Source organism: Neodiprion fabricii, chromosome 4, assembly GCF_021155785.1.
Source record: "Neodiprion fabricii isolate iyNeoFabr1 chromosome 4, iyNeoFabr1.1, whole genome shotgun sequence".
NCBI lineage: Eukaryota > Metazoa > Arthropoda > Insecta > Hymenoptera > Diprionidae > Neodiprion > Neodiprion fabricii.
Window position 1 is genome coordinate 21,343,261 of NC_060242.1, and position 27,205 is coordinate 21,370,465.

At 40.5% G+C, this 27,205-nt stretch overlaps 2 protein-coding genes across 2 annotated transcripts in view; one reads left to right on the forward strand and one right to left on the reverse strand.

Moving 5' to 3' along the window:
* The first annotated feature begins 13,051 nt into the window (after nt 1–13,051).
* Nucleotides 13,052–18,449, forward strand: LOC124181262 (YEATS domain-containing protein 2). The gene is made up of 9 exons (XM_046567634.1): nt 13,052–13,283; nt 13,611–14,423; nt 14,504–14,649; nt 14,729–16,412; nt 16,505–16,682; nt 16,760–17,081; nt 17,178–17,353; nt 17,445–17,515; nt 17,612–18,449. Exons 2-9 carry the CDS (start codon nt 13,615–13,617, stop codon nt 17,718–17,720), a joined length of 3,495 nt encoding a protein of 1,164 aa, XP_046423590.1. The 5' UTR covers nt 13,052–13,283; nt 13,611–13,614; the 3' UTR covers nt 17,721–18,449.
* Nucleotides 18,077–27,205, reverse strand: part of LOC124181269 (angiotensin-converting enzyme-like) — a 38,719-nt gene continuing 29,590 nt past the window's right edge. Inside the window, exons 3-13 of the mRNA XM_046567652.1 lie at nt 21,882–21,936; nt 21,434–21,755; nt 21,229–21,360; nt 21,022–21,134; nt 20,735–20,923; nt 20,364–20,628; nt 20,134–20,242; nt 19,873–19,987; nt 19,134–19,371; nt 18,768–18,914; nt 18,077–18,301 (exon numbers count right to left, since the gene is read on the reverse strand). Coding sequence (XP_046423608.1) covers nt 18,115–18,301; nt 18,768–18,914; nt 19,134–19,371; nt 19,873–19,987; nt 20,134–20,242; nt 20,364–20,628; nt 20,735–20,923; nt 21,022–21,134; nt 21,229–21,360; nt 21,434–21,755; nt 21,882–21,936 — 1,872 coding nt within the window. The 3' untranslated portion in view covers nt 18,077–18,114. The remainder of the gene's footprint in view (nt 18,302–18,767; nt 18,915–19,133; nt 19,372–19,872; nt 19,988–20,133; nt 20,243–20,363; nt 20,629–20,734; nt 20,924–21,021; nt 21,135–21,228; nt 21,361–21,433; nt 21,756–21,881; nt 21,937–27,205) is intronic.

Consider the following 27,205-nt stretch of genomic DNA (forward strand, 5'->3'; position numbering starts at 1 on the left):
GATTCTATTCGACGCGCGCTCGATGTATTCCATGACATTAGTATTCATAATTATTCCAACAACTTTTCATTTGCTCTCTCGATCTTGAATTTTCATAGGCATAGAATCGAAACGTTGTTTTAGCTGGTCGCAAGTGAAGTATCTGCGTTGGGTGGAGGAGCAGAATTGTTTTTCGAAAAGTATTCGGATGGAAAAAAATTCAGAGTAAATGTAATACATCACGAATGCGTTAATTTTGAACGAGATGAAACGGATGCTTCGTATATGAGACAGTATTTAACGCTGCGTAGTGATTTAAAGACCTAGAAAGGTGATAGGGAGAGAAAGAACGACGCTTCTTAACATTTCGAGTGTATTTTAACACACATTTGAAAGATACGAGCGAAATTTTTCATCATCCAACTGTCGCAGAACGGCAGCGTTATTAGCCGAGCCGTTCACTGAAGAATATATCCTCAATCAACGGCTGACCATCGAAGGGCCTGGCCGCTTGAGTCTGGAATCGGCAGGAGAGATGAGGTGTGTATTTCTTGTATGAAACGTGAAAACTAAAAGCTTTATACATCATATCATATCATCATACATCGTACACCATACATCATACACCATACATCATCATACCTAGTATTACAGTTCGAAACCGAAGTTTGAATTTTCGGATGTTCGGAAAGTGACGTCACCAATCTAAAATCGGCTAGCCGAGTTCCTCAGTCTGGTAACAACCGCGCAGTAGAGCGGACGGTTGGGAGTCGCGCTCCGCAAATTTCGAGTACCGGATTCTCAACCTCCCGGATCTCGCGCTTCGGGTCCGCTACGCGGTGAAACTCGACTTCCAGGATAAGCGCTCCGTGGTTCCTGGTTCACGTTTACAATAAATTATTTCAATTCGTTTTTCGCGCAACCCCAAATTCGGTAGCTGTCAGTCCGCTAATAAAATTTCTCGACTTCTATGATAAGCGCTCCGTGGTTCTTGGTTCACGTTTACAATAAATTATTTCAATTCGTTTTTCGCGCAACCCCAAATTCGGTAGCTGTCAGTCCGCTAATAAAATTTCTCGACTTCTATGATAAGCGCTCCGTGGTTCTTGGTTCACGTTTACAATAAATTATTTCAATTCGTTTTTCGCGCAACCCCAAATTCGGTAGCTGTCAGTCCGCTAATAAAATTTCTCGACTTCTATGATAAGCGCTCCGTGGTTCCTGGTTCACGTTTACAATAAATTATTTCAATTCGTTTTTCGCGCAACCCCAAATTCGGTAGCTGTCAGTCCGCTAATAAAATTTCTCGACTTCTATGATAAGCGCTCCGTGGTTCCTGGTTCACGTTTACAATAAATTATTTCAATTCGTTTTTCGCGCAACCCCAAATTCGGTAGCTGTCAGTCCGCTAATAAAATTTCTCGACTTCCAGGATAAGCGCTCCGTGGTTCCTGGTTCACGTTTACAATAAATTATTTCAATTCGTTTTTCGCGCAACCCCAAATTCGGTAGCTGTCAGTCCGCTAATAAAATTTCTCGACTTCTATGATAAGCGCTCCGTGGTTCTTGGTTCACGTTTACAATAAATTATTTCAATTCGTTTTTCGCGCAACCCCAAATTCGGTAGCTGTCAGTCCGCTAATAAAATTTCTCGACTTCTATGATAAGCACTCCGTGGTTCCTGGTTCACGTTTACAATAAATTATTTCAATTCTTTTTTCGCGCAACCCCAAATTCGGTAGCTGTCAGTCCGCTGATAAAATTTCTCGACTACCAGGATAAGCGCTCCGTGGTTCCTGGTTCACGTTTACAATAAATTATTTCAATTCGTATTTCGCGCAACCCCAAATTCGGTAGCTGTCAGTCCGCTAATAAAATTTCTCGACTTCTATGATAAGCGCTCCGTGGTTCTTGGTTCACGTTTACAATAAATTATTTCAATTCTTTTTTCGCGCAACCCCAAATTCGGTAGCTGTCAGTCCGCTGATAAAATTTCTCGACTACCAGGATAAGCGCTCCGTGGTTCCTGGTTCACGTTTACAATAAATTATTTCAATTCGTTTTTCGCGCAACCCCAAATTCGGTAGCTGTCAGTCCGCTAATAAAATTTCTCGACTTCTATGATAAGCGCTCCGTGGTTCTTGGTTCACGTTTACAATAAATTATTTCAATTCGTATTTCGCGCAACCCCAAATTCGGTAGCTGTCAGTCCGCTAATAAAATTTCTCGACTTCTATGATAAGCGCTCCGTGGTTCTTGGTTCACGTTTACAATAAATTATTTCAATTCTTTTTTCGCGCAACCCCAAATTCGGTAGCTGTCAGTCCGCTGATAAAATTTCTCGACTACCAGGATAAGCGCTCCGTGGTTCCTGGTTCACGTTTACAATAAATTATTTCAATTCGTTTTTCGCGCAACCCCAAATTCGGTAGCTGTCAGTCCGCTAATAAAATTTCTCGACTTCTATGATAAGCACTCCGTGGTTCCTGGTTCACGTTTACAATAAATTATTTCAATTCTTTTTTCGCGCAACCCCAAATTCGGTAGCTGTCAGTCCGCTGATAAAATTTCTCGACTACCAGGATAAGCGCTCCGTGGTTCCTGGTTCACGTTTACAATAAATTATTTCAATTCGTATTTCGCGCAACCCCAAATTCGGTAGCTGTCAGTCCGCTAATAAAATTTCTCGACTTCTATGATAAGCGCTCCGTGGTTCTTGGTTCACGTTTACAATAAATTATTTCAATTCGTTTTTCGCGCAACCCCAAATTCGGTAGCTGTCAGTCCGCTAATAAAATTTCTCGACTTCTATGATAAGCGCTCCGTGGTTCCTGGTTCACGTTTACAATAAATTATTTCAATTCGTTTTTCGCGCAACCCCAAATTCGGTAGCTGTCAGTCCGCTAATAAAATTTCTCGACTTCTATGATAAGCGCTCCGTGGTTCCTGGTTCACGTTTACAATAAATTATTTCAATTCGTTTTTCGCGCAACCCCAAATTCGGTGGCTGTCAGTCCGCTGATAAAATTTCTCGACTTCCAGGATAAGGTTGCTGGGTGAGTAAAACACTTTTATAATATTTGATGGCAATTGTAATTATATTTCATCTGAAATATTACAAACTTGTCACGTTTACAATAAATTATTTCAATTCATTTTTCGTGCAAGCACATATTCAGTAGCTATGAATAATCTTATACAATTCATTATATTATTAATTAATTAATTAATATTCTTATAATATTTAATGGCAATTGTAATTATATTTCATCTGAAATATTACAAACTTGTCACGTTTACAATGAATTATTTCAATTCATTTTTCGTGCAAGCACATATTCAGTAGCTATGAATAATCTTGTACAATTTATTATATTATTAATCAATTGATTAATTACATTAATCCTTACACAATATTTTTGATGTGTTCCTATACTAAAAATATTCATTACTATTCCAGGTATTACCCGAGGTGGTCGGAGGTGGACGAGGAGGAGGACGAGCTGGACGAGGAGGAGGACCAGGTGGACGAGGAGGGGACAAGGAGGGGTGGGTCGTGGGAGAGGACCTCTCCTCTCCTCTGAGGAGGGGCGGGGGAGGGGCAGGGAAGGGGGAGAGGTGGGTGGGGAGGGGGAAGGGAAGGGCTGGGAAGGGGGGGAAGGGAAGGGAAGGGTGGCGGGAAGGGAAGGGAAGGGGCAGGGAGGGAGGGAGGAAGGGAGGGAGGGAGGGAGGGAGGGAGGGTGGGTGGGAGGGAGGGAGGGTGGGCGGGAGAGGGAGAGGGAAGGGGCGGGCGGGGGGGTGTTTTGCTCTATTAACTTTAATTCGCATCGATATCCGTCCTCCACTCTCTCTCCCTCCCTCCCTCCCTCCCTCCCTTCCCGCCCTCCCTCCCTCCCTCCCTCCCGCCCTCCCGCCCTCCCTCCCTTCCCTTCCCTCCGACCCCCCCCTCCCTTCCCTTCCCCCCCCTTCCCTTCCCTTCCCTTCCCCCTCCCCGCCCACCTTTCCCCCTTCCCTGCCCCTCCCCCTCCCCTCCTCTGAGGAGAGGAGAGGTCCTCTCCCACGACCCACCCCGCCTCCTCCTCGTCCACCTCGTCCTCCTCCTCGTCCACCTGGTCCTCCTCCTCGTCCAGCTCGTCCTCCCCGTCCTCCTCCTCGTCCACCTCCGACCACCTCGGGTAATACCTGGAATAGTAATGAATATTTTTAGTATAGGAACACATCAAAAATATTGTGTAAGGATTAATGTAATTAATCAATTGATTAATAATATAATAAATTGTACAAGATTATTCATAGCTACTGAATATGTGCTTGCACGAAAAATGAATTGAAATAATTCATTGTAAACGTGACAAGTTTGTAATATTTCAGATGAAATATAATTACAATTGCCATTAAATATTATAAGAATATTAATTAATTAATAAATAATATAATGAATTGTATAAGATTATTCATAGCTACTGAATATGTGCTTGCACGAAAAATGAATTGAAATAATTTATTGTAAACGTGACAAGTTTGTAATATTTCAGATGAAATATAATTACAATTGCCATCAAATATTATAAAAGTGTTTTACTCACCCAGCAACCTTATCCTGGAAGTCGAGAAATTTTATTAGCGGACTGACAGCTACCGAATTTGGGGTTGCGCGAAAAACGAATTGAAATAATTTATTGTAAACGTGAACCAGGAACCACGGAGCGCTTATCCTGGAAGTCGAGAAATTTTATCAGCGGACTGACAGCTACGGAATTTGAGGTTGCGCGAAAAACGAATTGAAATAATTTATTGTAAACGTGAACCAGGAACCACGGAGCGCTTATCATAGAAGTCGAGAAATTTTATTAGCGGACTGACAGCTACCGAATTTGGGGTTGCGCGAAATACGAATTGAAATAATTTATTGTAAACGTGAACCAGGAACCACGGAGCGCTTATCCTGGTAGTCGAGAAATTTTATCAGCGGACTGACAGCTACCGAATTTGGGGTTGCGCGAAAAAAGAATTGAAATAATTTATTGTAAACGTGAACCAGGAACCACGGAGCGCTTATCATAGAAGTCGAGAAATTTTATTAGCGGACTGACAGCTACCGAATTTGGGGTTGCGCGAAAAACGAATTGAAATAATTTATTGTAAACGTGAACCAGGAACCACGGAGCGCTTATCCTGGAAATCGAGAAATTTTATCAGCGGACTGACAGCTACCGAATTTGGGGTTGCGCGAAAAACGAATTGAAATAATTTATTGTAAACGTGAACCAGGAACCACGGAGCGCTTATCATAGAAGTCGAGAAATTTTATTAGCGGACTGACAGCTACCGAATTTGGGGTTGCGCGAAAAACGAATTGAAATAATTTATTGTAAACGTGAACCAAGAACCACGGAGCGCTTATCATAGAAGTCGAGAAATTTTATTAGCGGACTGACAGCTACCGAATTTGGGGTTGCGCGAAAAACGAATTGAAATAATTTATTGTAAACGTGAACCAGGAACCACGGAGTGCTTATCATAGAAGTCGAGAAATTTTATTAGCGGACTGACAGCTACCGAATTTGGGGTTGCGCGAAAAACGAATTGAAATAATTTATTGTAAACGTGAACCAAGAACCACGGAGCGCTTATCATAGAAGTCGAGAAATTTTATTAGCGGACTGACAGCTACCGAATTTGGGGTTGCGCGAAAAACGAATTGAAATAATTTATTGTAAACGTGAACCAAGAACCACGGAGCGCTTATCATAGAAGTCGAGAAATTTTATTAGCGGACTGACAGCTACCGAATTTGGGGTTGCGCGAAAAACGAATTGAAATAATTTATTGTAAACGTGAACCAAGAACCACGGAGCGCTTATCATAGAAGTCGAGAAATTTTATTAGCGGACTGACAGCTACCGAATTTGGGGTTGCGCGAAAAACGAATTGAAATAATTTATTGTAAACGTGAACCAAGAACCACGGAGCGCTTATCATAGAAGTCGAGAAATTTTATTAGCGGACTGACAGCTACCGAATTTGGGGTTGCGCGAAAAACGAATTGAAATAATTTATTGTAAACGTGAACCAAGAACCACGGAGCGCTTATCATAGAAGTCGAGAAATTTTATTAGCGGACTGACAGCTACCGAATTTGGGGTTGCGCGAAAAACGAATTGAAATAATTTATTGTAAACGTGAACCAAGAACCACGGAGCGCTTATCATAGAAGTCGAGAAATTTTATTAGCGGACTGACAGCTACCGAATTTGGGGTTGCGCGAAAAACGAATTGAAATAATTTATTGTAAACGTGAACCAGGAACCACGGAGCGCTTATCCTGGAAGTCGAGTTTCACCGCGTAGCGGACCCGAAGCGCGAGATCCGGGAGGTTGAGAATCCGGTACTCGAAATTTGCGGAGCGCGACTCCCAACCGTCCGCTCTACTGCGCGGTTGTTACCAGACTGAGGAACTCGGCTAGCCGATTTTAGATTGGTGACGTCACTTTCCGAACATCCGAAAATTCAAACTTCGGTTTCGAACTGTAATACTAGGTATGATGATGTATGGTGTATGATGTATGGTGTACGATGTATGATGATATGATATGATGTATAAAGCTTTTAGTTTTCACGTTTCATACAAGAAATACACACCTCATCTCTCCTGCCGATTCCAGACTCAAGCGGCCAGGCCCTTCGATGGTCAGCCGTTGATTGAGGATATATTCTTCAGTGAACGGCTCGGCTAATAACGCTGCCGTTCTGCGACAGTTGGATGATGAAAAATTTCGCTCGTATCTTTCAAATGTGTGTTAAAATACACTCGAAATGTTAAGAAGCGTCGTTCTTTCTCTCCCTATCACCTTTCTAGGTCTTTAAATCACTACGCAGCGTTAAATACTGTCTCATATACGAAGCATCCGTTTCATCTCGTTCAAAATTAACGCATTCGTGATGTATTACATTTACTCTGAATTTTTTTCCATCCGAATACTTTTCGAAAAACAATTCTGCTCCTCCACCCAACGCAGATACTTCACTTGCGACCAGCTAAAACAACGTTTCGATTCTATGCCTATGAAAATTCAAGATCGAGAGAGCAAATGAAAAGTTGTTGGAATAATTATGAATACTAATGTCATGGAATACATCGAGCGCGCGTCGAATAGAATCCCATTTCGAAATTAATAATTCTTCTCTTTTCATATCATAGCTAATCTGGTGATATAGGTAAATAGGATGGTTGGAGGTGTTCGGAAATGGTAGGAGGTGGTCGGCGCTGGCAGAAGGTGATAGGGGGTGCTCGAAAGTGGCCATTGATGGTCGGAGGTGGCAGGGGGAGGTAGGAGGCGTTCGAAAATGGTAGGACATTTCAAAAGTTAAAGTCGACGATGATCCGGTGCATCAAGTTTGTCGTTACAGATTTTCTTTTCCCATGAGGCATAGAATATTCAACAACGATAATGCAGTCCTTAAAATTCATCATTCATCTCTGACTGGAAAGCTAATTCGCAAGGCGTGGTATTCTATTCTATTTGCATTATTAGAAAAATACCCGTACTCTACATACACTGTTTCTAATCTTTTGCTACATTTGGTTCAATCCCCATGCTTCCACAGTACGATTAGTCGGAAATGTTTTTGATTATCCATAATAAAATGAAAGAAGTAACAAAGCTTAAATTTATTGTTAAAGCTCTAATGAATACATTAAACTGCGGTCGAATCAATTCATTTATTATTTGCACATGACCTCTGTATATTTGATAAATTATTCCTAAATACATTGAAACATATTTATTTATAATGAAATATCATGCAATGGGCTGTGTAAACTATAAACTATAATTTCTATCGAATAGCTGCTTTTATGTCAACAGGGCTTTGAGACTCAGTTCAGTTCGTCCTCCTCCTCGTCCACCTCCGACCACCTCCAACAATCGCCAACCACCTCGAACAACCACCGATAACCACCTCGGGTTGTACCTGGAATAGCAATAAATATTTTCAGTATCAGAACACATCAAAAATATTACGTGAGGATTAATATTTGAAAAGTGCTGGAATAAATTTTTTCTGCCACTATTCGGACGCAATTTTGCGAGACAAATCGATTAAGCGCGGTCCTGATACGCTGCGAGCAACGGATAAAAAGTTACAGCCAAAAAACCAGAACCTCAGATTTCGACATTTTTCAGCAGGCGCATTTTCCTTCGTAACTTCTTTTCTGTTGATCCCACGGTCTTTTCGCTGCGGTCTCTAAGTTCCTGGGGATCCAATAAGTCAGGAAAGGGTCATACAAGTCGAATCTGAGACCACAAATTTTTGGCTCCAAAAATGAAGAAAAAGTAAGGCTAACCCCTTTGCATTTTTGGCGAAAATTTCCGAGATTTTGAAAAGTGCTGGAATAGATTTTTGCATGCCTTATTCCGACGTAATTTTGCGATAGAAATCGATTGGGCCCAGTCCTAATACGCTGCGATCAACGCATCGAAAGTTACAGCCAAAAAACGATAACCTGTGTTTTCGTCATTTTTCAGCAGGTGCTCTTTTCCTCGTATCTTCTTTCCCGTTGGATCGCACGCTCCTTTTGCTGCGTTTTCTGAGTTCCTGGGGGTCCGTTCAATCAGGAAATGGTCATACAAATCGAATCGGAGACTAAAAGTTTTTCGCTCAAAAAAACAGCAAGGCCCTAGGTAACCCCTTAGTATTTTTTGCGAAAAATTTGGCGATTTTGAAACGTGCTCGAATAAATTCGTTTATGCACTATATTGACGTAATTTTGAGGAATCGATCGGGCGCAGTCCCAATGCGATGCGAGCAACGGATCAGAAGTCACAGTGAAAAACCAGAACCTGTGTTTTTTGATATTTATCAGCTTGTGCTCCTTCCTTTGTAACTTCTTCGCTGTTGATCCCAGGCTCTTTTCGTGCGTTTTTTGGGTTCCTGGGGGTCTACTCAGTCGGATAACGATCATACAAATCGAATCTCAGATGAAAAATGTTTTGCACAAAATACAGTGAGCTTCAGGAGGGAGCCTTCTTTAGAGGCTTCAAAAAATCGGTATTTTCGAGGATTTTTTGGGGAAGGAAAGAAATATCCGATTAAAACGAAACTTCCAGGGTCTATTGTTATGTATTTCAACAGTCTTCTCGAATTTTTTCATTACGATACATGTCATATTATGCCTGGTACAAGCATTTCACCGAGGCGTCTCGAGTATGCATTTGTCGTGCGGCGGGAAAGGTGCAGGTCGCAATTTCCATCTGAAACAAAGAAATCAAAAAAATTTTTACTTCTCAATAGTATAGCTTCTAGTTAAACCAAGAAAATTTCACAAGAATTGAAAAATTCAACAATTTTTCGCAAATTAAAAAAAAATTCATTCTTCTTGGGAAAAGAATTCACTTTAGATTGCTTAAAAAGTGGGTCAATCTTAACTTTCTTAAGGTTTTTTAGGTTCAACTAGAAGAGAATTTCATCCTGAGTACAATGCAATTTGTCTCGTTTCGATAGGACGTTAAGTTTTTTCCCTATCTTTCCCGCCAATTAGGAAAAAGCGTAAAAATGAAAAATGGAGAAATCGTGCGTCAAAGTTTTCGTACATAAAAAATCGTAATTTTCTTGAACTTACTGCATTGATATGCTATTCAGCGATTCCTGGTCCATAGAGTTGCCCTTCAGACTCTTCAAAAAACTAGTTCAAAACTTCAAAAAACTGGTTCAGACTCTTCAAAAAACTTCAAAAAACTGCTCGTATACCTGCTCGACGCTTGCTCACTATTTCTTCTGTAACTCCGAAAATATTCCGAATTTGCGTCTGAAATTTCAGGGACACATTCTTGGATAGTTTGGGAAGACATTTATGCAAAAAAATTCACAGTACTGTATGAACGCCGTATACTTTACAACTACGCAAATTCATTCGGGCCAAATTCAGCAATATCAATCTTACTCCATCGGATCGACAAAATAATGTTACCGAAATAGATGCACAATAAACATACACCTGATCGACTGTTCACAGAACTCAAAACTTCTTCATGCAAACAATATGAGAAATAGTTGAAGAAGTTAATCAAAGGATGTAGATATATATACAGTTGTATCTATCTGTTGTACCTTATGTTATTTGTGTACATATGTTCAATATACATAACTCATACCGTTGACTGGAAATATATATCTTCAGTCACGCTCATACCTTCATTGTGAACGAATAGGCGGGTGACATATTAAAACAAATTCTTAACTTACGTTAGGATTTCCGTGGTTTTTTTTTCAAATGAAGTTTATTTGCATCGGAAAACCTAGACCATTCTACACAAAAACACTACTTGTAAATATTTTTTGGAAATACGGTAACACTCGATTGTTAATAATGTGCGAGCCCATGCTGTAACAAACCCCAATTAACCACAGGTAACCATTATCACAAAAGCAATAAAAAATTAATTTAAAGATGATAAGGGTTGCTTTGTTCAACTTCTACTTAGATTAACTGGTTAGATTGGGACTCTGTCCGCTGATCCCCAAACACAAGATTGTTCATAAATTTATTAGCAAGTGGCCCAGATTATAATTACCCATATCTGTCCGCTTTATTATAGATCTGTGGCAGTGCCCGTGTTGATTATTAAGAATTTCGAGTTTGATAGTATGCATTCTCGACAAAGTCGATACTGTTTCATCCGGAATTGTGGCACTTTTGCGGTAACCCCTAATAAAAATATTACCCAGAGGATACAATTGTGTAATAATACTATATAGAATATCAGAAACTAACGACTTATATCACCTAAAGATGGATTTTCTGAATTCTTTATATTCAAATTCTCATCAATTATCTACGATATCTCTGTCAAAAAAATATAGATGAAAGGTTGTAAGACCTTTTGGAAGCTTCAAAAGTGTTCTGGATTCCAACAATGCATTAGTATTTTCTGAGACAAGATTCTGATCTATCGAAGTGTTTCTATAGTTTTCCGGAAATAGAATTTACAGATTTTTCGAACTTAGGTAGAAGAAGAGTTTTACGAAGGGAAGAGGAGACATTGGTGGAACGTTAATGAGTTACTTTATACATGTTAAAATTACAAGGAACTTATTAGAAATTTATGTAATTCCTCATTAATCATCGAAGAAATATGCATCGTTGATGAGTTATTGGAACGGCAACGGGTTCTGGTGATGGGCTGATTGTCCGTTTTGGAGAAATGTACGTAGCACCGTTACATTCCAAGTAATAGTCTTCCAATGCAAGTTATGATATTAGTTGCATTTATTTTTACGTATGTGATCACCCGTATCTCAAACGAAATAAATTTGAACATCGTTCTTTTTGTCATACTTAGTAGTCGGTATTGAATAAGCTTGGTTTTTTTTTCTTTAGTCACGGGAAACTTGCGCATTTGGTATCTAAATATCGTATTTTATTGTAACAACTTGATCCTAGCACCGTGTTGATTGCGAATGAATATGATTCGACACAAACAGTAGTTGATAATTGTATGATCAATATCTGTGCGTGTCAGCCACAGCGCTGAATGACTTGTGCTCAGAACCTTAAAATATCAAGTTAACGCACAAAAGACGCTGTTAAATTTGAATTTACGAATTCTTGTGATACAAAAAATTCAAGAAAGAAATGCTGTGCCGGATAGGCAATTGAAATTGAACTAATTTTATCGAAAAGTCGAGTTGTTCAATGAGTAGCGAGTAAAACTTTCGAATTTTACAATTCAACAATTTTACTGTGTCGACTGCGAAAGATCAATCGGGGGAGAAAGTTATAGGAATTGCCAAACTCTAAATTGCCAATGGTATGTGCACCTTATTGGCTTTAATTAGAAAACGAAATTAATCAAAAACAGAAAATGTATTTACGTGGAATTCACTCTAACTAAACTAGGGAAGTCCGAAGGTATTACGATTCCACATACGTTACACATCATCGAAACATGAGTTTTATTGACAACGAGTTAAATTTACGCAAAAATAAAATTGTCATTTGCAAAACTACAATACGTTAGTATTTGAACAGTGAAAATAAATTTACTTATGCTCGTTTCCACACTACCGCAAGCGGTAGAGCACACTAGTGCGTTTTTTTTTACGTGGTATTCCCAGTAGGCCTACTACACGGAGAACAGTTGCAAGATCGATCTTACGTTCGTCGAAAAATTGCTGATAACTTTTTTTCACATGTTAATTATGGTAAATCGTTTACCCAATCAATTTGTACTCGTGTATATTCGCAGTTTGTTCGAAATTTTTCAGTTCATATAACCCGTTGACTATTTGTTGTCAATGAAAGATGACTGTTTTAATTATGGATGAAAGATGGCCGTTTTAGTTATGGATAATCATTAAAATAGAGAACCTGGGGAATACGCGAAACAATCAACAACCAAGATCGAAAACACGAATCGCTGTAAGACGTTGTCATTTGCCTATCGGAAGACGATACAGAAATCTTTGAAGAAATAGCAATAAATCGGAGTATAATAAGCACAACCACCAAAATACGACAGAGCTGTATTTTTAGCATTAATTGAATTGTTTTATTTCAGTAAAACGTAGGTGGTAAATTTATTAGTATCAGTGGTCAAACACATAATAAAACAGTGGAAAATGAATATTAATTGGCACAAAAAAATTCGTTACTTACAAATAGGCTGCTTGAAAAATGAGTAACAATTTGAAGCAAGCGCAAAAGTGAACCTGTGATTAGTTCGCTTCCGACTTGAACTTTTCCCACAGTACAAGCACTACACCATTATTATTAATTTACTAACTTTTTTTTAGCGTTAAGCACTAGGCTTTACCATTTATCGCCATTTGTTAACTTGCTCACTTCTATTTTATGTTCCGCCGCCATCGACCAATACACGCGTGAAATTGGTTAGCTTTGAATTGCCCGCTTCGAAACGGAGCCGTAAAAATTGCAAATGGCGCTGATAGAGATTAGTGCGATTTCCTGTCAGAAGATGCTACTCAGGGTGCGTTCTAAAATTAGCTTCCAGTGTCGTTAATTATCTCTTTTGCGCTGCTGAGTTTGTAAGTAGCTCTGCCTCTGTTCTAGGGAATTTTCTACTCTGCCAGGTAGTTTCGAAAAGTACCTTGACTAGGGGATATGAAAATGCGATCGTGAGTTCTCTTCCCGGGTCTGAATCTGAATACTTTCGCTGTAGTTAAAGCAGAGAGGATACCGTGAAATGAACGATGAGGAAATTTATTTTGACAATTTGTTAACAATCAAGAGTCCATTATTTCGTTGCTCACATACAAATTGAACAGATTGAAATAAATGCATGGTAAGTATTGTTGGATCAATAATGTGCTAGAGGAATTGACAGCTTGTTTCGTAACACAAAAACTATTAATCCATGATCACAGCCACTCACGAATCCAGCGTCCTAGTGTCAATTTGCATTTTCTTGTCATGTTATTAGCATTTATTACATTATTCAGAAGTTTCAATCCATAAAGTTCAACTTCAGCAACGGTTCACTATTTATCACGCCAACAATATGGATATTTCCGAAAGTAACAACAATCGCCCGACATAACCATAAAATCAGGAGATGAAAAATTTGAAACATCAACTCGTTATGTTTTCTATAAAATTTTACAAATTCCAGTTAAATGAGCGCCCCAAAAAGGCCGTCGGACGACCAAGATCCTGATTACGCATCGCCTGAACCACCAAATGCGAAGCAGCAAAAAATATATGAGGACACAGCGCGGGCCCATACGGCTAATCAGATAGTGACGATAGTAGAGAAGGAATTTACCAAGGAGATAGACCAGAAAGAGAAGGAGGTCCTAGAGATTCAGAGCAGGCTGCAGAAGGCTCTAAAGACATTGCACCTGCTGCGCTACGTTGTTGTAACAGACTTTTACAATCGTAAACAATGCCAGGCACCACAAGCTGCCGTCGAATCGAACCAGTCCCAAATACATCCAGCGATAAAACGTCTCATTGGTAAGACCCCGAGGCGGCAAAGAGTTGGACTTGCAGATCCTGGTCCATCGACTTCTAACAGCTATGAGAACGAGGTACAGGCCAGTCCCGATGTCTCGGAGATCAAGAAACGATTGGGCCTGGACCTGGAGATCAAGAGTGAGAAGAGAATCTCGCCCGAAAAGAGCAATGCCGAAGTTAAAACTGATTCTGATCCACCTAAGAAAATTCCTAGATATATTCCACCGAAAAGCAACACTCCTGCCGTTACTAGCCCTGCCAGAGGAGTGCGGCATAAAGTCTGGAAACGAATCGTCATAGGCAACATATCCAAGTGGATTCCACCAGACTGGAGGGAGGACGGAGCTAGTCATAAATGGATGATGTACGTCAGAGGGAGTAAAGAGGCCCCTGACATCACTGACTTTGTTAGCAAAGTCAGGTTCTTTCTGCATCCTAGCTATCAGCCAAATGACGTCGTCCAAGTAACGTGAGTTTGAGTAAATTCTAAATAACAGTAAATATATTGTTATCAATACATGTTCTGATGTTCAATTAACGTTCTTACAGATCTCCTCCGTTTCATTTGTCCCGAAGAGGCTGGGGTGAATTTCCACTGAGAGTGCAGCTGCATTTTAAAAACGCATTGAACAAGCCAATGGATGTTATTCACTACCTAAAATTAGATCGGACTTATACTGGTCTGCAGACTCTTGGTAAGTAGCTGCCCTCTTCACTGTGCATTAGTTTCTGTTTCAAACCCAAGTAGGTAAATTTAAAACTTCTACATTCCAGGCTCGGAGACAGTCGTCAACATTTGGATCCATACAACGAATCCCCAGAATTTCAAAAAGAGTCTGGACACAGTGCTTGACTGTGAAGATGATCCTAGTAAAAGAAATGACGCAAAAGTGGTGCGGGAAAATAGTGAAATAAATTTATCAATTGTAAAAGAAGAATTTCAACCAACTGATTCACTAAACAATGTATCGAGCGTATTTGAAAGGTCTGTTAAGGTGGAACGGACTGAAAGCCAAGTCGTCAATGAGAACTGTATAAAAATCGAGCACAATTACGTCAGTAGTATGCTCAAAGAGGACGACCATGTAGATGTAGTAAATTGTATAGAAAATAATGTAACAATCAGACATTCTACGAATGATAAATGCCACACTATAGATAGGTCTTCTAAAAATGCAGGAAATTTGATAAATAACAACGTAAACTGTGACTTATTGAAGTTAGACGAAAATAATGCCGAATCCGTCGAGAAAATTGAAGATAATGAACAATGTGATGATAACATCAGACAGGATACAACGAGCAATGGGCAGTGCGTGGTTGAAACGAGTGTTTGCGAATCTTTGGTTACTACCAAAACTGACGAGGGTGTACACGTTTCTGAAAATACTTCGAAAACCAAGGAAATTGTCGAATCGAAACAGAAGAACTTTTCAAACAATGTAGAAACTAATGGCATTGTTTCACCAATTCCTATAAAACTGGTGAAATGTAACGATAAGTTTTTTTTCATGACTGATGTAGGAAAATTGGCAAGCAATTCTGTCGACTTAGCAAAAATGTCAAATGCTAACGTAGTTGAAAATATTTTAGCAAAGAAAATTCAGCCAGCAAAAGTAGCGCTGGTAAGAAAAGCTAGCACTGAATTAAAAAGACCTATTACTGAGGCTGTAGAGTTATTAAATAGTCAAAACGGAACGGAGAAAAATGTCTCGATCACTGCGTCTAGTCGCAGGTCAGAGTATTTAACTTCGGGGTCCGAATTAGGAATGGATTCAAGCGCTAAATTATTGAAAATTGATACACAGCGATTGGAAATGCAGAGATTAGCTTCCAGCCTCAAATGCATGCCATCCAAATCTAAGCCGTTAAAGATTACAATACCACCACTGGACGAGCCGCAAAGAAAAAAGCAGAAATTAGTTTTGGAGAACAGTCAGTACATTTCTATAAAGACTGGAAACAGCTCGTCATTAACTGCCGTCGTTAATCCAAGGCAATTATCAGCTAGGTCTATTCTTTACGATAAAAAAAGTCAAGACGGTATTGGAAAGGTTTCAATTTTTAACAAAGGTGTGAAGACCGTGGAGAGAGTATCTCTGCTCAAGCCGAGTATTAGTATACTAAAAAAGTCAGATGGAAACAATAAATTAGACATGAATAACCAAAGCAAACCAGCTATAGTACTGAACATAAATCCATCTAAAAGCTTGTTACTTAATTCAAATTCCACTGTACCTGTACTCCAGATAGCTAAACCGTTGTATAACAATTTGCAAATTGATAAGCGAAACGTGATCGTGCCGAATCGAGTCGGACAGGTGAAGCTGAAACAATTACCTAGAACTGTGAAAATCGATGATCAGGACGATTCTAAGACCGTAAAAGTTAGCGTCACCCTTGGAAAAGATAAACAAAAGCTACTGAGCAAAAAGGAAAAATACGAGGACATTCTGAGGTAATTTATAAACTGAAAGAATATTGGGTATACAGCAAAAACTGAGATTTTGTTAGTTGTGAGTTAATTTTTTCTATTTTTAATCCACACAGGTCAATAGAAACTGTCGAAATAAAAGATATCATCGGAGCGCTGCGATACATCATGAAGCGAACTCCTCTGATTACCCAGGAGGCAAAAGACCCCGATTACAGACAATTACATCCTTACGCTTGCTGCACTCAAGAGGAATTTTTGAATTATCATTTGGGAAAGCAAAGAGCACATGAGGTGAAAATTGAATTATCATTGCCAGCCAAGTTTGTACAGTTCTATGTTTTCACTACTAAACAATAGAAATTTTACAGTGGTTCAGAGCAAAGATGGTTAGATCGTTTCTAAAGAAGAAAGGATTCCAAGACAATCAGCTCTGGAGTGTTAAAGAGATTTTGAACTGGGCCAGAATTCACGGATACACGCCTGTCCAAACCTCGCTAGATGTTGGAAACGCTGCGAAAACCAGTAAAAAAATACCTGAGGCTAGTAACAGCATCGCGGTATCGACTTGTACCGAATCTCTGCAGTTCAATAAGTGGTTGGAAAACTGTAAGGATTTAAATATCTCAAACGAAGATGGCGACATAGAAATTGATGTTGTTCACATAACGGAACCGAAAACAAAGATGGAGCGTAAGTTTTATTCCTGCGCATGCATACAAACTGGAAAGCTGTAACTCTGACCGCGTGAATAATTGACACAAACGCTCGCTTGTTATATTTTTACAGTTAAAATCAAAGCAACAGGGCTGACGAAAGACACAATCACTCTGGACAGCGATCCTCTCCTCGAGCTGCCGTCAGTGTTTGTAGATGAAACAGCCAGGGAAATCGGTGTCCGGTTGCAGAGAGAAGAGATCATCCCTGGAGTCTTGCATTCGGCTGCCGAACGAATGATGGTTGAGGTAAAATCCGCAGTTTTATTTGACTCTGAAGTTCATTTCCGATTTGTGCATTTGGAAAAGAAAAAAACAATAGAAACATTGAATTTTACAGGCAATGCGATGTTTCGTCGACGACCTGATGCGGCGATCTCATGCTAAGGCCTGGGAAAGAAGCAACAACAAGTGAGTGTTTCCGTTTTTCTTTCGAACAGTTTTTATCAACTTTCAATGTGATTATATGAGCAGGTATAATGAATAATTCTAATTTTGTTTATTCAGATTTCCAGATACAATAAAACTGGACGATGTACGAGGCGCTTTATTAACTCGCGATGAATTTGACGTATTCACGAACGAAGGGTTGGGATCGTCACAAAACATGGGTTGAAACGAGAATAAATCGTTTGGTTTACCTAACGGAAACTGCCATTCAAGTATTAAATAATCATTCGACATTGCTAGGAATTTTTCAAGCCATGCATTTATGTAGCAAAAAAGAAAAGAAAACAAATAGGTGAAAACAACTGGAAGTTAAGAAGTTAATTACCTACTTGAATCAGAACAACTGTTGGCGTCTGATTTTTATATTCTAACTATAATAGTTATCATTTTTTAAACTACTCTATGACTGTGTCATTGTAAATTTTAATCCCACTTTGTCATAATAACGATTATTATCGTTTTTACCATCATTACCAATACTGTGTAAAATTGTATAAGATATTATTACTTTTTCTAATTGCATTATACCTGCCTTTACTGGTCAAGAGAATTACTGTTACCTATGCCACATTGCTAATAGCTTCGTCCCAACCAACAGGAATGTCGTAATATTTCACTTGAAGCTTGAGCCACCTATATATTGGTTCATAATATTCCAGAAACGGTTCGACTCGATAGTTTTTAGTACCAGTCGCCAAGAAGAGTGGATATTTCCAATTCATGCTGCTCCCGAGCTCCATAAGATGTCTTGAATAAGAAACAACATTTCGATTAGACTATGTGATTTAGATATTTGAAAAAACAGCACAAGAATCGTGCTTATTACTTCCAGTAATTATGTTGCAAATATTGAGTAAACAAATGAACTAAATAATTATACTATGCGCTTTTCTAATTTGATCAGATTTGATGACGCACTTTTTTTTACCGATCCCTAATTCATAAGCCAAAATGATTATTATAATAGGAAATTTGTATTTATGATTACCTGCAATCACACTACGGTAAATTTTTTTATTATTATTTGTTTTTTACCAAACTGTTTTCTATTGTTTTCATAAGTAAAAATTACGAAAGAAATAGAAAATAAAAATACGTGAAAAGAAATTATGATCGACGAATTTTGTAACACTAACGCCTAATCCAAAATCCCTGCATTCTAGTCTATTTCCATTTGAACCAATTCAGAAAAAATATTTGAGGTAAAACTTACTTCAACTTGTTCCCAGCGTTTTTTGATCCGTAAATATCGCATCTGTGTAGAGGAATATCGAAATTCGGATCGCCAACTTTACCCGTGACCGCAGCCTCGCACATGCCTTTGAAAATTTGCACTTGCAATATGTATCCGAGAAAATATCTGTTCGCAAAATAGAACAACAAAAAAATACGTAAACATGCGTATAATATGTATATTTAATAATAAATCCAAGTCTTGGTTCTCATCCATGTTAAATGTAATAAATACTAAATTTTCTTTAATAATAAATATAATACAAGGAACACAAACGGCGTTAGCGTTTTATTTCGACTAAGTGAATAAAAATACCGCTGATCTCTTTACTTGAAAAATACTCACCTAACGTAGGGTGTGTTGTCGGTAACGTGAAACTTTGCTGCGGGGTCGAAAAAGAAATCTGAGCGAGGTAAAGGCGGCTCGATTCCTTGATATCGCCTCGTTATCGCCCACCAAGCCTCGTTGTACTCAAACGATTTGATTTCCCCATTGAATACTTTCCATCGCCACTTATCAATGACTAAGCCGTGCGGAAGCTGCGGTACCTTGGATAGAGCTTGTCTCAAAAGAAACGGCAAATCTGTTAATAAAACAACCACATTTCGTTCGATATCATTTTGTCCGGAGATTTCAAATAGAAAACTCAATCTGCGCTCCGACCGCGCTCCCAAGTAGTAAACTCTACGCTATGATCAGCCAATAGATACGGCTGAACCACGACTAGACGAAGTGGTAAAACCTGGAATGGTCGGACGTACAGACACGTAAATTTAGTTGCCGATAGTCAGGCGCAAGGCAATCGTGATTAGTAATGGCTGGCCTGTTGTGGAAACGGCTTGTTACGAACTGCGAAATCTTTCGTGAAACAGTTGTCAAACTTTCGGCCAATGTTTTTTTAGAGATATACGATTTATGAAAAAATAGAAAGGCAGGTATCAGTTCGGTTAACTAACCGACATTCCGTAGCGGTAAATCTGTCATGGATTAGACTGCTGATGTGTACGATTGGTTACGGATCGGCGGGCGCATTGTGGTTCAGATTTACTAAATTACGAATTTTTATACTCAACAATATACTGACCATCGTCCGGAGTCGAATCGGAAATGAGTCCGAGCCTCTGCATATGCTGCGGAGTCATGACACCGTACATCACGGCGTCGCCAACTGCCTCGTGAAATGCTGAATTCGCACCGTCCTACAGTATAAGAGCGATTAGCAAGAGACATTGTGTATAAAATGGAAAATGAGGATTGTTTACAGTCAGCGGTAATGATTCAACGAATCTCGCCAACAGACGGCAAAAAGAGAATTGCCACAGTGTATAGTATAAATTAATTTCACCATAAATATAGTAGGCTGGTCTTTATAAGCCATATAATAGTATACGTGGCCGAGTTCATGATGAATTACGTAAAAGTCTTCGGCGTTAACTTCAGCGCAGGTGAGTATTCTGAAAAGGAGTAATTTTCCAGTAATTAACCAGCTAATTAGCTGTAAACTGAAAGCACCGAATGCTATTCAATGGGACAATTGTTACCTTCGTACAATCGATTTCTACCCCATCCGCTTACCTGTAGTCATTGTCTCGATACATGTTCGCGGCAGTGCCGTGACAGGCTATTTCCGACCTGTTTTCTCTCTCGAACACGGAGTTCTCCCAAAACGAGGAAGTCAGCTGCGGCAGACCCATCGATACGTAAAAGTCCTCGGCAAGCTTCACCATCTTCGTAACAGTGACATTCTTTCTTTTCAAGGCGCCTGTGACGCTACCGTTGTCTTTTGCACGTGGCCAAATAATATCAATGAGAGATGCCCAGTTTTGAGCCCACATGTTACCTGAAAATGTAAAATCAGCGAATCGATTAGATAGACGAACAAATCCGATGGATAAATGGATCGATAACCTGACAATGAAATATGATTCGATAATTATAAGATTCACCAAGCAGGTGCGCTGGTATTGGTCCTCGAGGATCAACGATGTCCGGGTATTTTTGAACTAATCGAAACCGGGCAACCGCGTGGAGCAGCTTGTAAAGCGGTTCTATTTGCCGATACAAATCCTCCACCACGTTCTCCAAATCCGAAATTTCCAGCTCCTCGCGCCAGCACTCGCCAATATCGAGGTATCCTGGTTTCCAGATTATACACACGATTACATTTTCGCATATGATACAAGATTCTGGACAGACAAAGACACGAAATAAAAATTTTCAGGTATGTCATCACCGTTGTTCCAGGCTCCCTGGTTCTGCAGAGCGACCGAGGTCGTGAAGAGTCCTTTCACTTTGCTCATTTCGTTCCTCCACGAGACCCAGGCCCATCGAAGTTCACTCTCGTTTCTAATTTGGCACCAAAAAGAAGATAATGCAATGTTCAAAAGTTACAGAATATCAGTCGAGCTGTCTGAACGATTTATACTAAAGATCATTTCACCTTGAGGTAGCGACGAGCCTCTCGAGTTCAGGTTCTCCGTGATAACATTTCTGCTCGTCATGTTCTTCGCTTCTGCAGACCAAAGCGTTGGCGTAGCTGGATGAGAGTTTTTCGAAAACGCTAGTCAACGCTCTGAAATATGAAAAACACCGTTTTTATTTTCAATCAATCACAGCTAGCAACCGATGTACGGAGAATTACTCGCCTGGCTTGATACGGTGTGTATTTCGGACCCCTGCAGAGTAGACGAATCATCCTCTTCTCGGAGAAACCGAGACCGTTCGACTCTTTTCCGAGGTTCTTCATCCTGGAGCACCAAGTGTTTCGCCAGGTGGTTTTGAACCGCGACATCCCAGCGTTCAGACCTGAAACCTGCGACGATGGGCTCGTCGCGCTTTGCCATTCCAAAATCGCAATGGCTCGGTTCAAAACCAGCAGCTCGTCGTTCATTTGTTTCAAAAGACGTCCGGGGTGGTGATCCTTTTCGGCTGTGAAAAGACTCGGATAAGGACTTCGCGTGTTTCGTTCTTCATTTCGGAGATCATAGAAAAAGAAAAGTCAATTGTGGTAGCCAGAGTTTCGAAGGAAAAGTTCGTTTTTCAAGAATTGCTTTAATCAGACTTTTCCATCGCAAATTTGATTAATATACTCACCGATCACGTCGAGTCCGTAGATTATTCCATGCTGCAGGTGGTCGTGATCAAAAAACTGGGAGGCGAGCAACAAGTGAAACGAAGAGAAAATAAACCCGACTGCGAGGATCATTTTGAACGGATTGTTATATTCCGCCGTTCACTTCAGGGTTCGCATATTTTAAAATCGCTCTAGTTGCGAGCCTCGAGTAAACGAGACGATTTCGTTGCAAAGGTGTCGCTTTCAAAACCTTAAACAAATCAGAACCGGAGCCTCGACTCGAACTTCCTTTTATCCCGTATTCTCCCGCCCCTTGCTGTCCTGCATCCGAAGCGCATGCTTCGCCCTGCCACCTGCTACCCAGATAACTGATGACGATTCCCCCGGTTCTTTAATTTCGCTCACTTATTTCCCTCCCTTCCTCAGTCCTTAATCTTCCCCTAAATCTCCGCTGATATTTCGAGTCCACTTTTTCTTTTTTTACTACTGCGCAGTTGATTTTTTAACGAGATGAATGTTTAATTTTTTACCTCCGCATTTTTTTTTTTCATTTTTTTTCGATTGGTAAACTGCGTGGGAGTAAACACTGCTGCAGGATAATTTAATTATAGCCCCCAATGTCACAGCGGCTCCCGTCGCGATTCGTATATCTTACGACGGGGCTCAAAAGGGATCAGAGCAAATTGAGAGAAAGAGAGTATTCTCGTCCGCTGGAGGACATTTATTGCGCAACGTTCCTTGAATAACAAAGGTCGCTCCTTCTACCTGGTATATAGAGCAGATGAGAAGGAGAACGGAGTACTAGAAAGCCTCACTCTTCACTCACGATGTGTGTTTCTCTACGTGGACTTAATTACACAAACGTATATAAGCGTTAAATTGTTTCGTTGACTATTAAAGGTATATAAGAAAGGAAAGAGAGAGCGAGAGTGAAGAAAAGAAAAAGAAAAGCAAAAACGCTGAATTAATTTATCTAGAAGCCAAACCGCAGCTGATTTGCGGTACGCGATGTTAACACCAGATATAAGGTATCGCTATACGGGATAATAAAATTTGATTTTAATTAAAATTTATCAGTATAAACAAAGCGGTGATGCGTTTTTAATGTCACGTTGAAAAGATTAGATTCGTACCACTCCAGCGCAGCGCCAGGATTAACTTGGTCACACGTGTAAACACGTGTAATGATAATATTTTATCAACGAGTGGTTTCACTTCCAGGAATAAATACACTTTCCAGGTGAGATGATTCCATCGTATAAAAGATCACTCAGTTACTGCCCGATGATTCAGTACGATTTGCGAAATGATTAAATAAATACGAAATACGAAAGACACGCCGAGAAGTAGTATACCTATCAAATTACCTCAACCAGCCAATATTTGCGAAAGGAAAATTGGCGTCGCGCTTCTCGCCTCTCGGTTTCGTTGTCGTGTTTAAAATACATTCTATTCGAAGCGAACAGCAGCGTACTCAAATTTCTTACAAGCACTTTTTCCATCTGGATTAAAAAAAATTTCATCAAAGATTTTCAAGTTGATACAATTAAAATGCTGGAAAAAGAGTAATAAATTAAAGAATGAACAATGTATGAACGATCGATATCGAAGACACAAGACCATTTTTACGGTCTTGCTAGATTTTTACGATCGCGACACGACCTTTCTAATCTCACAAAGTGATCTGTGCGTATAGTATAAACGTTTTATTGTATCACCTGAGGATCGAGGAGAGACGGATCTGTAACCAGTTCGTGGAAAAACAAAGATCCGACTTCGTGACTCTCGATGATCATTAAATTGTTCATTCGCCAAATGTCGACCTGAAGTTGCAGCATTTATATATCAAACGATACGAGCCCGTTAACCTGATAAAAATCACCGACAAATATGAGGAAATGTGGATGCTTCTCGTCTGCAGTCTATTATCTTTTGTAACATACTCGGGGAGTTTGGAAAATGAAGAAAATCGAGTCGAAACAATCAAGATGAACGATTTCGCTGCGGAGCAGGAAAGATTAGGTAAAAGTTGCTGCCTCCTATAAAATTCCCGTAAAAACCGTGCGACATAAAGCGTCCGTTGCACTTCAGAAAAACTGCAGGGTAAAAGAAGTATCATTGGCGATTCAGGGGACCAGAACTCAACCGATCTGCGGCCCTTCCGGTGGCCAGACCGCCCTTATGGTATGGGAGAAGGAGCGAGACTGCGGCTCGATTTCTCACGTCCAAGTTTAAACGACTCTTCTCCGAACTTCCGGGGCTCGGCGGAGCTGCTGACGGGTTCGTGGGGCCTGATTCGACCGGAAGTGGTCAGGGATTGGTTGCCGGTGACGAGCACGAAGGAACCAGAACCGACGACGACGCCGAAGAAGGTCGGCTTCTTCAAGGGGATTCAGGAATTCTTCAGGAATTCGTTTCACCCCGGAAACACCACGCCGTCTCTCCGTTCGACGACCGTAATCCCGATGTCGGATTATCGGTTTCCGGGAATCCGGCTGCAACCACCCCTAATTCCTTTCCTGTCCAGAGAAAATCCGTTGCTTGGAGGCCACGACGCTACTTTTAACCTCCACATCAAGGCCGTGGCGATTCCTCAACCTCTGTCAGGAATCCAGCTGAAGGGCCTCAAGGCCCTGAAAAACAGGGGTGAAACTGGATTAGTCCGTGTGAAAAGAAGGCCAAGTTTCGGTATCGGGAAAAGAAGATTTCGCCGCGCGAAGAGGCATGGAATTTGTTAATGAGTTTTCAAACTTACTTGCGTAATTACCGATTTCCAACCTTGATACTGATTATTTTTGCGACGTGTGTATTATGTATTACATGCTATGTTTCTTGGGCGCGATCACGGCTTATTACAATATACAAATTATAATTATTGTTTTTGAAAATTGTGTATGTTGAAAAACGAAATGAAATAATAGTAGTAATAATAATAATAAATCTTTTATGTACAGTGGGAGTTAATAACGAGTGGAATTGACTTGCGAATATTTCTTATATAACGGCAGCTAATTATTGTTCGTATTTATATGTTCTGCTGATACGCGTGTATTTTCTTTGGTTTCCGTCCATTATCGTCTGACCTTTTGTAGCTTTGAAGTGGGGTCTCCATCCTTCGGCTTCGTAACCAGCAGCTATTTATTATCTCGGCCAGCATTGAGGGGCTTGGATGAAGAGAGTTTTATGTATGACTTCTTTCTTAATTTTTTTTACTTATCGTTAATAATATTGTGACTAGGCTGTACAGATCAAATTCGAAAAGGTGTAAATCAAATTATAGAAGTTTACAAGATTCTCTTTTCAATGACTTCAATAAATCGTACATACAAGTTTTGGGAAACGATTAACGACAGTATACCTTTATCACCTTTATCAGTGCGAAGTTGAAGGGTAAGGAAGTTGGCCAAGGATAAAATTGCGTTGTTCTTTTTATCTCGATGGAAAATGAATCGACCTGTCAAAAAAAGATGATAGAAAAAACAAACATTGGAAGTGACACGAGTGTTACTCGGCAAACAGAGCGACCATATTTTATCAAGTACAATTTAATAAGAGGTTTAATTTACACAGGGATATAGCCATATACATACACACTGAACTTGGTGATCGAGGACCGATCGTAGTTATTTAGAAATACATATAATATACATATATATTTATTTTTATTTATTTATCTATGTTTCTTTCTTTTCATTTAAATGATAATCGCGGAGTGGGGTGAAAAAACCGCATGGTCAGCGACCGTCGGAGAAACGTATTTTTTAAATTCTTTTCTAACGACTGTATTCTGAATCTGTGTATTGCCATAAACGTGGATAAAACGGAACGAGAAAAAAAAAGATAAGTAGACATCATTACACGGAAAACACGACGTCGAATTTTATACTATGACGAATGACATCGGCTACGCGGGCAAATGCGATATCACGTAATATACGGGTGAGTGTTCATGATCGACCCATTTGTATCCGCATAGTTTTACTCTTAACGGTGAACATTTGTTCTCTGAAAAATTTTACAGTGTGCTTTATACTATAATGTACGTTGCTCGAGGATCCGGGGACTACGAAACACTCAGTGGCATAACATCATCAGGAAATGTCGAGGCACCCCTGATATCGTATGAGGGTGAAGACGAAGTCCTGGGCCCGACAGACCCGAAGCTGTGCAGCTTCGATGACAGAGGATCACGTGAGTACGAAAGGGATGCCGAGTACGCAGGTCGAATTCACAGGTACAACAGGAGAAAGCGGGGCGGTGAAAGTGCCCGTAAAACACTGCCCCGATCGCGTAGAAGGTACAGGAAAAAACCGCGACACAAAGCGAAGCACCGAAAGGATGGTAATAGGAAAAAAATCCATCACGAGAAACGCGATGACGAGGAGGAAATGATCATCGACAGTGACGGAATATTCACGCCGAATGCTGCAGGGTACAGATACGATAAAAAAGAGGAACTGTTTGGTGCCGGAGAAAGTGGAGAAGCCAAAAGTCTGTCGAACGATGAAAAGCAGGTGGAAAAACGCGCTGCAAACACAACGAGAAAACCGAGCACCAAGTTTCTGAAACGAAAAGCTGCCGGACCTCGACATACGGCGATCAGGAACGAGAAATCGATTTCTGAGGACGAGCAAAGACTGCAGAGAGCTTACACAGCGGGTTTTGAAGTAGGCGTCCCGGAGGGTCAAGGATTTTCTGAAGGTTCGCTCGGCTCCTGGAATGCCGTCGGAAAATATCCGGGAGAAAGTTACCCAGCCGCTGAGCCAGCCTACATTTTGCCGTATGTGCCGACGGTGAATCTGGAGGCAGCAACCGACGAGACGTTGAATCAAAGATACCCGAATCAAGGCTTGGTGCACGAGCCGCAGCCCACGGAGCTGGCCCAAAATACAAGCTTGGTAAACGTTTCCACAGAGACTACAAAGACCGCGATCAAAACGACAACCCCGACTCAAGGGCAGAACGTGATTCAATCCGTGCTACAAAAGCCGCTCCAGGAAGCGATTAACGGCACGAAAAGCTACGTGGTCAACTTCGGAATCTCTCAAATCCCAAGCCGTGATCAGGCCCCTGATTCCGCGGCCTCGTCAAAGCCGCCCAGTGCCGGTCCCAATGTCGAGGTCAACGTGAAGGCCAAATTCCAGCCACCGCCGGCCCGCCGTCCCCCGAGCGGGGTCCGATACCTTCCGAATGCTCGGGCCCCCGGGAATCGTTTCAGTCCAGTGCCCGTGTCTCTTCAGTACCTTCCGGTGCCGTACAACAGCTACAAGCCCTTGGTTCAGAGTGACCTGGAGGAAGATCAGGCCAAATTCAAGCGGGGATTTCGGCTGGTTCCATTGCCACA

Bases quoted from the DNA above. Each gene is read 5' to 3' on its own strand.
- LOC124181262 (XM_046567634.1), top strand. From the start codon at position 13,615: ATGAGCGCCCCAAAAAGGCCGTCGGACGACCAAGATCCTGATTACGCA. The intron at 17,354-17,444 runs GTAAAATCCGCA...TGAATTTTACAG, and splicing joins CCGAACGAATGATGGTTGAG to GCAATGCGATGTTTCGTCGA. The intron at 17,516-17,611 runs GTGAGTGTTTCC...TTGTTTATTCAG, and splicing joins TGGGAAAGAAGCAACAACAA to ATTTCCAGATACAATAAAAC.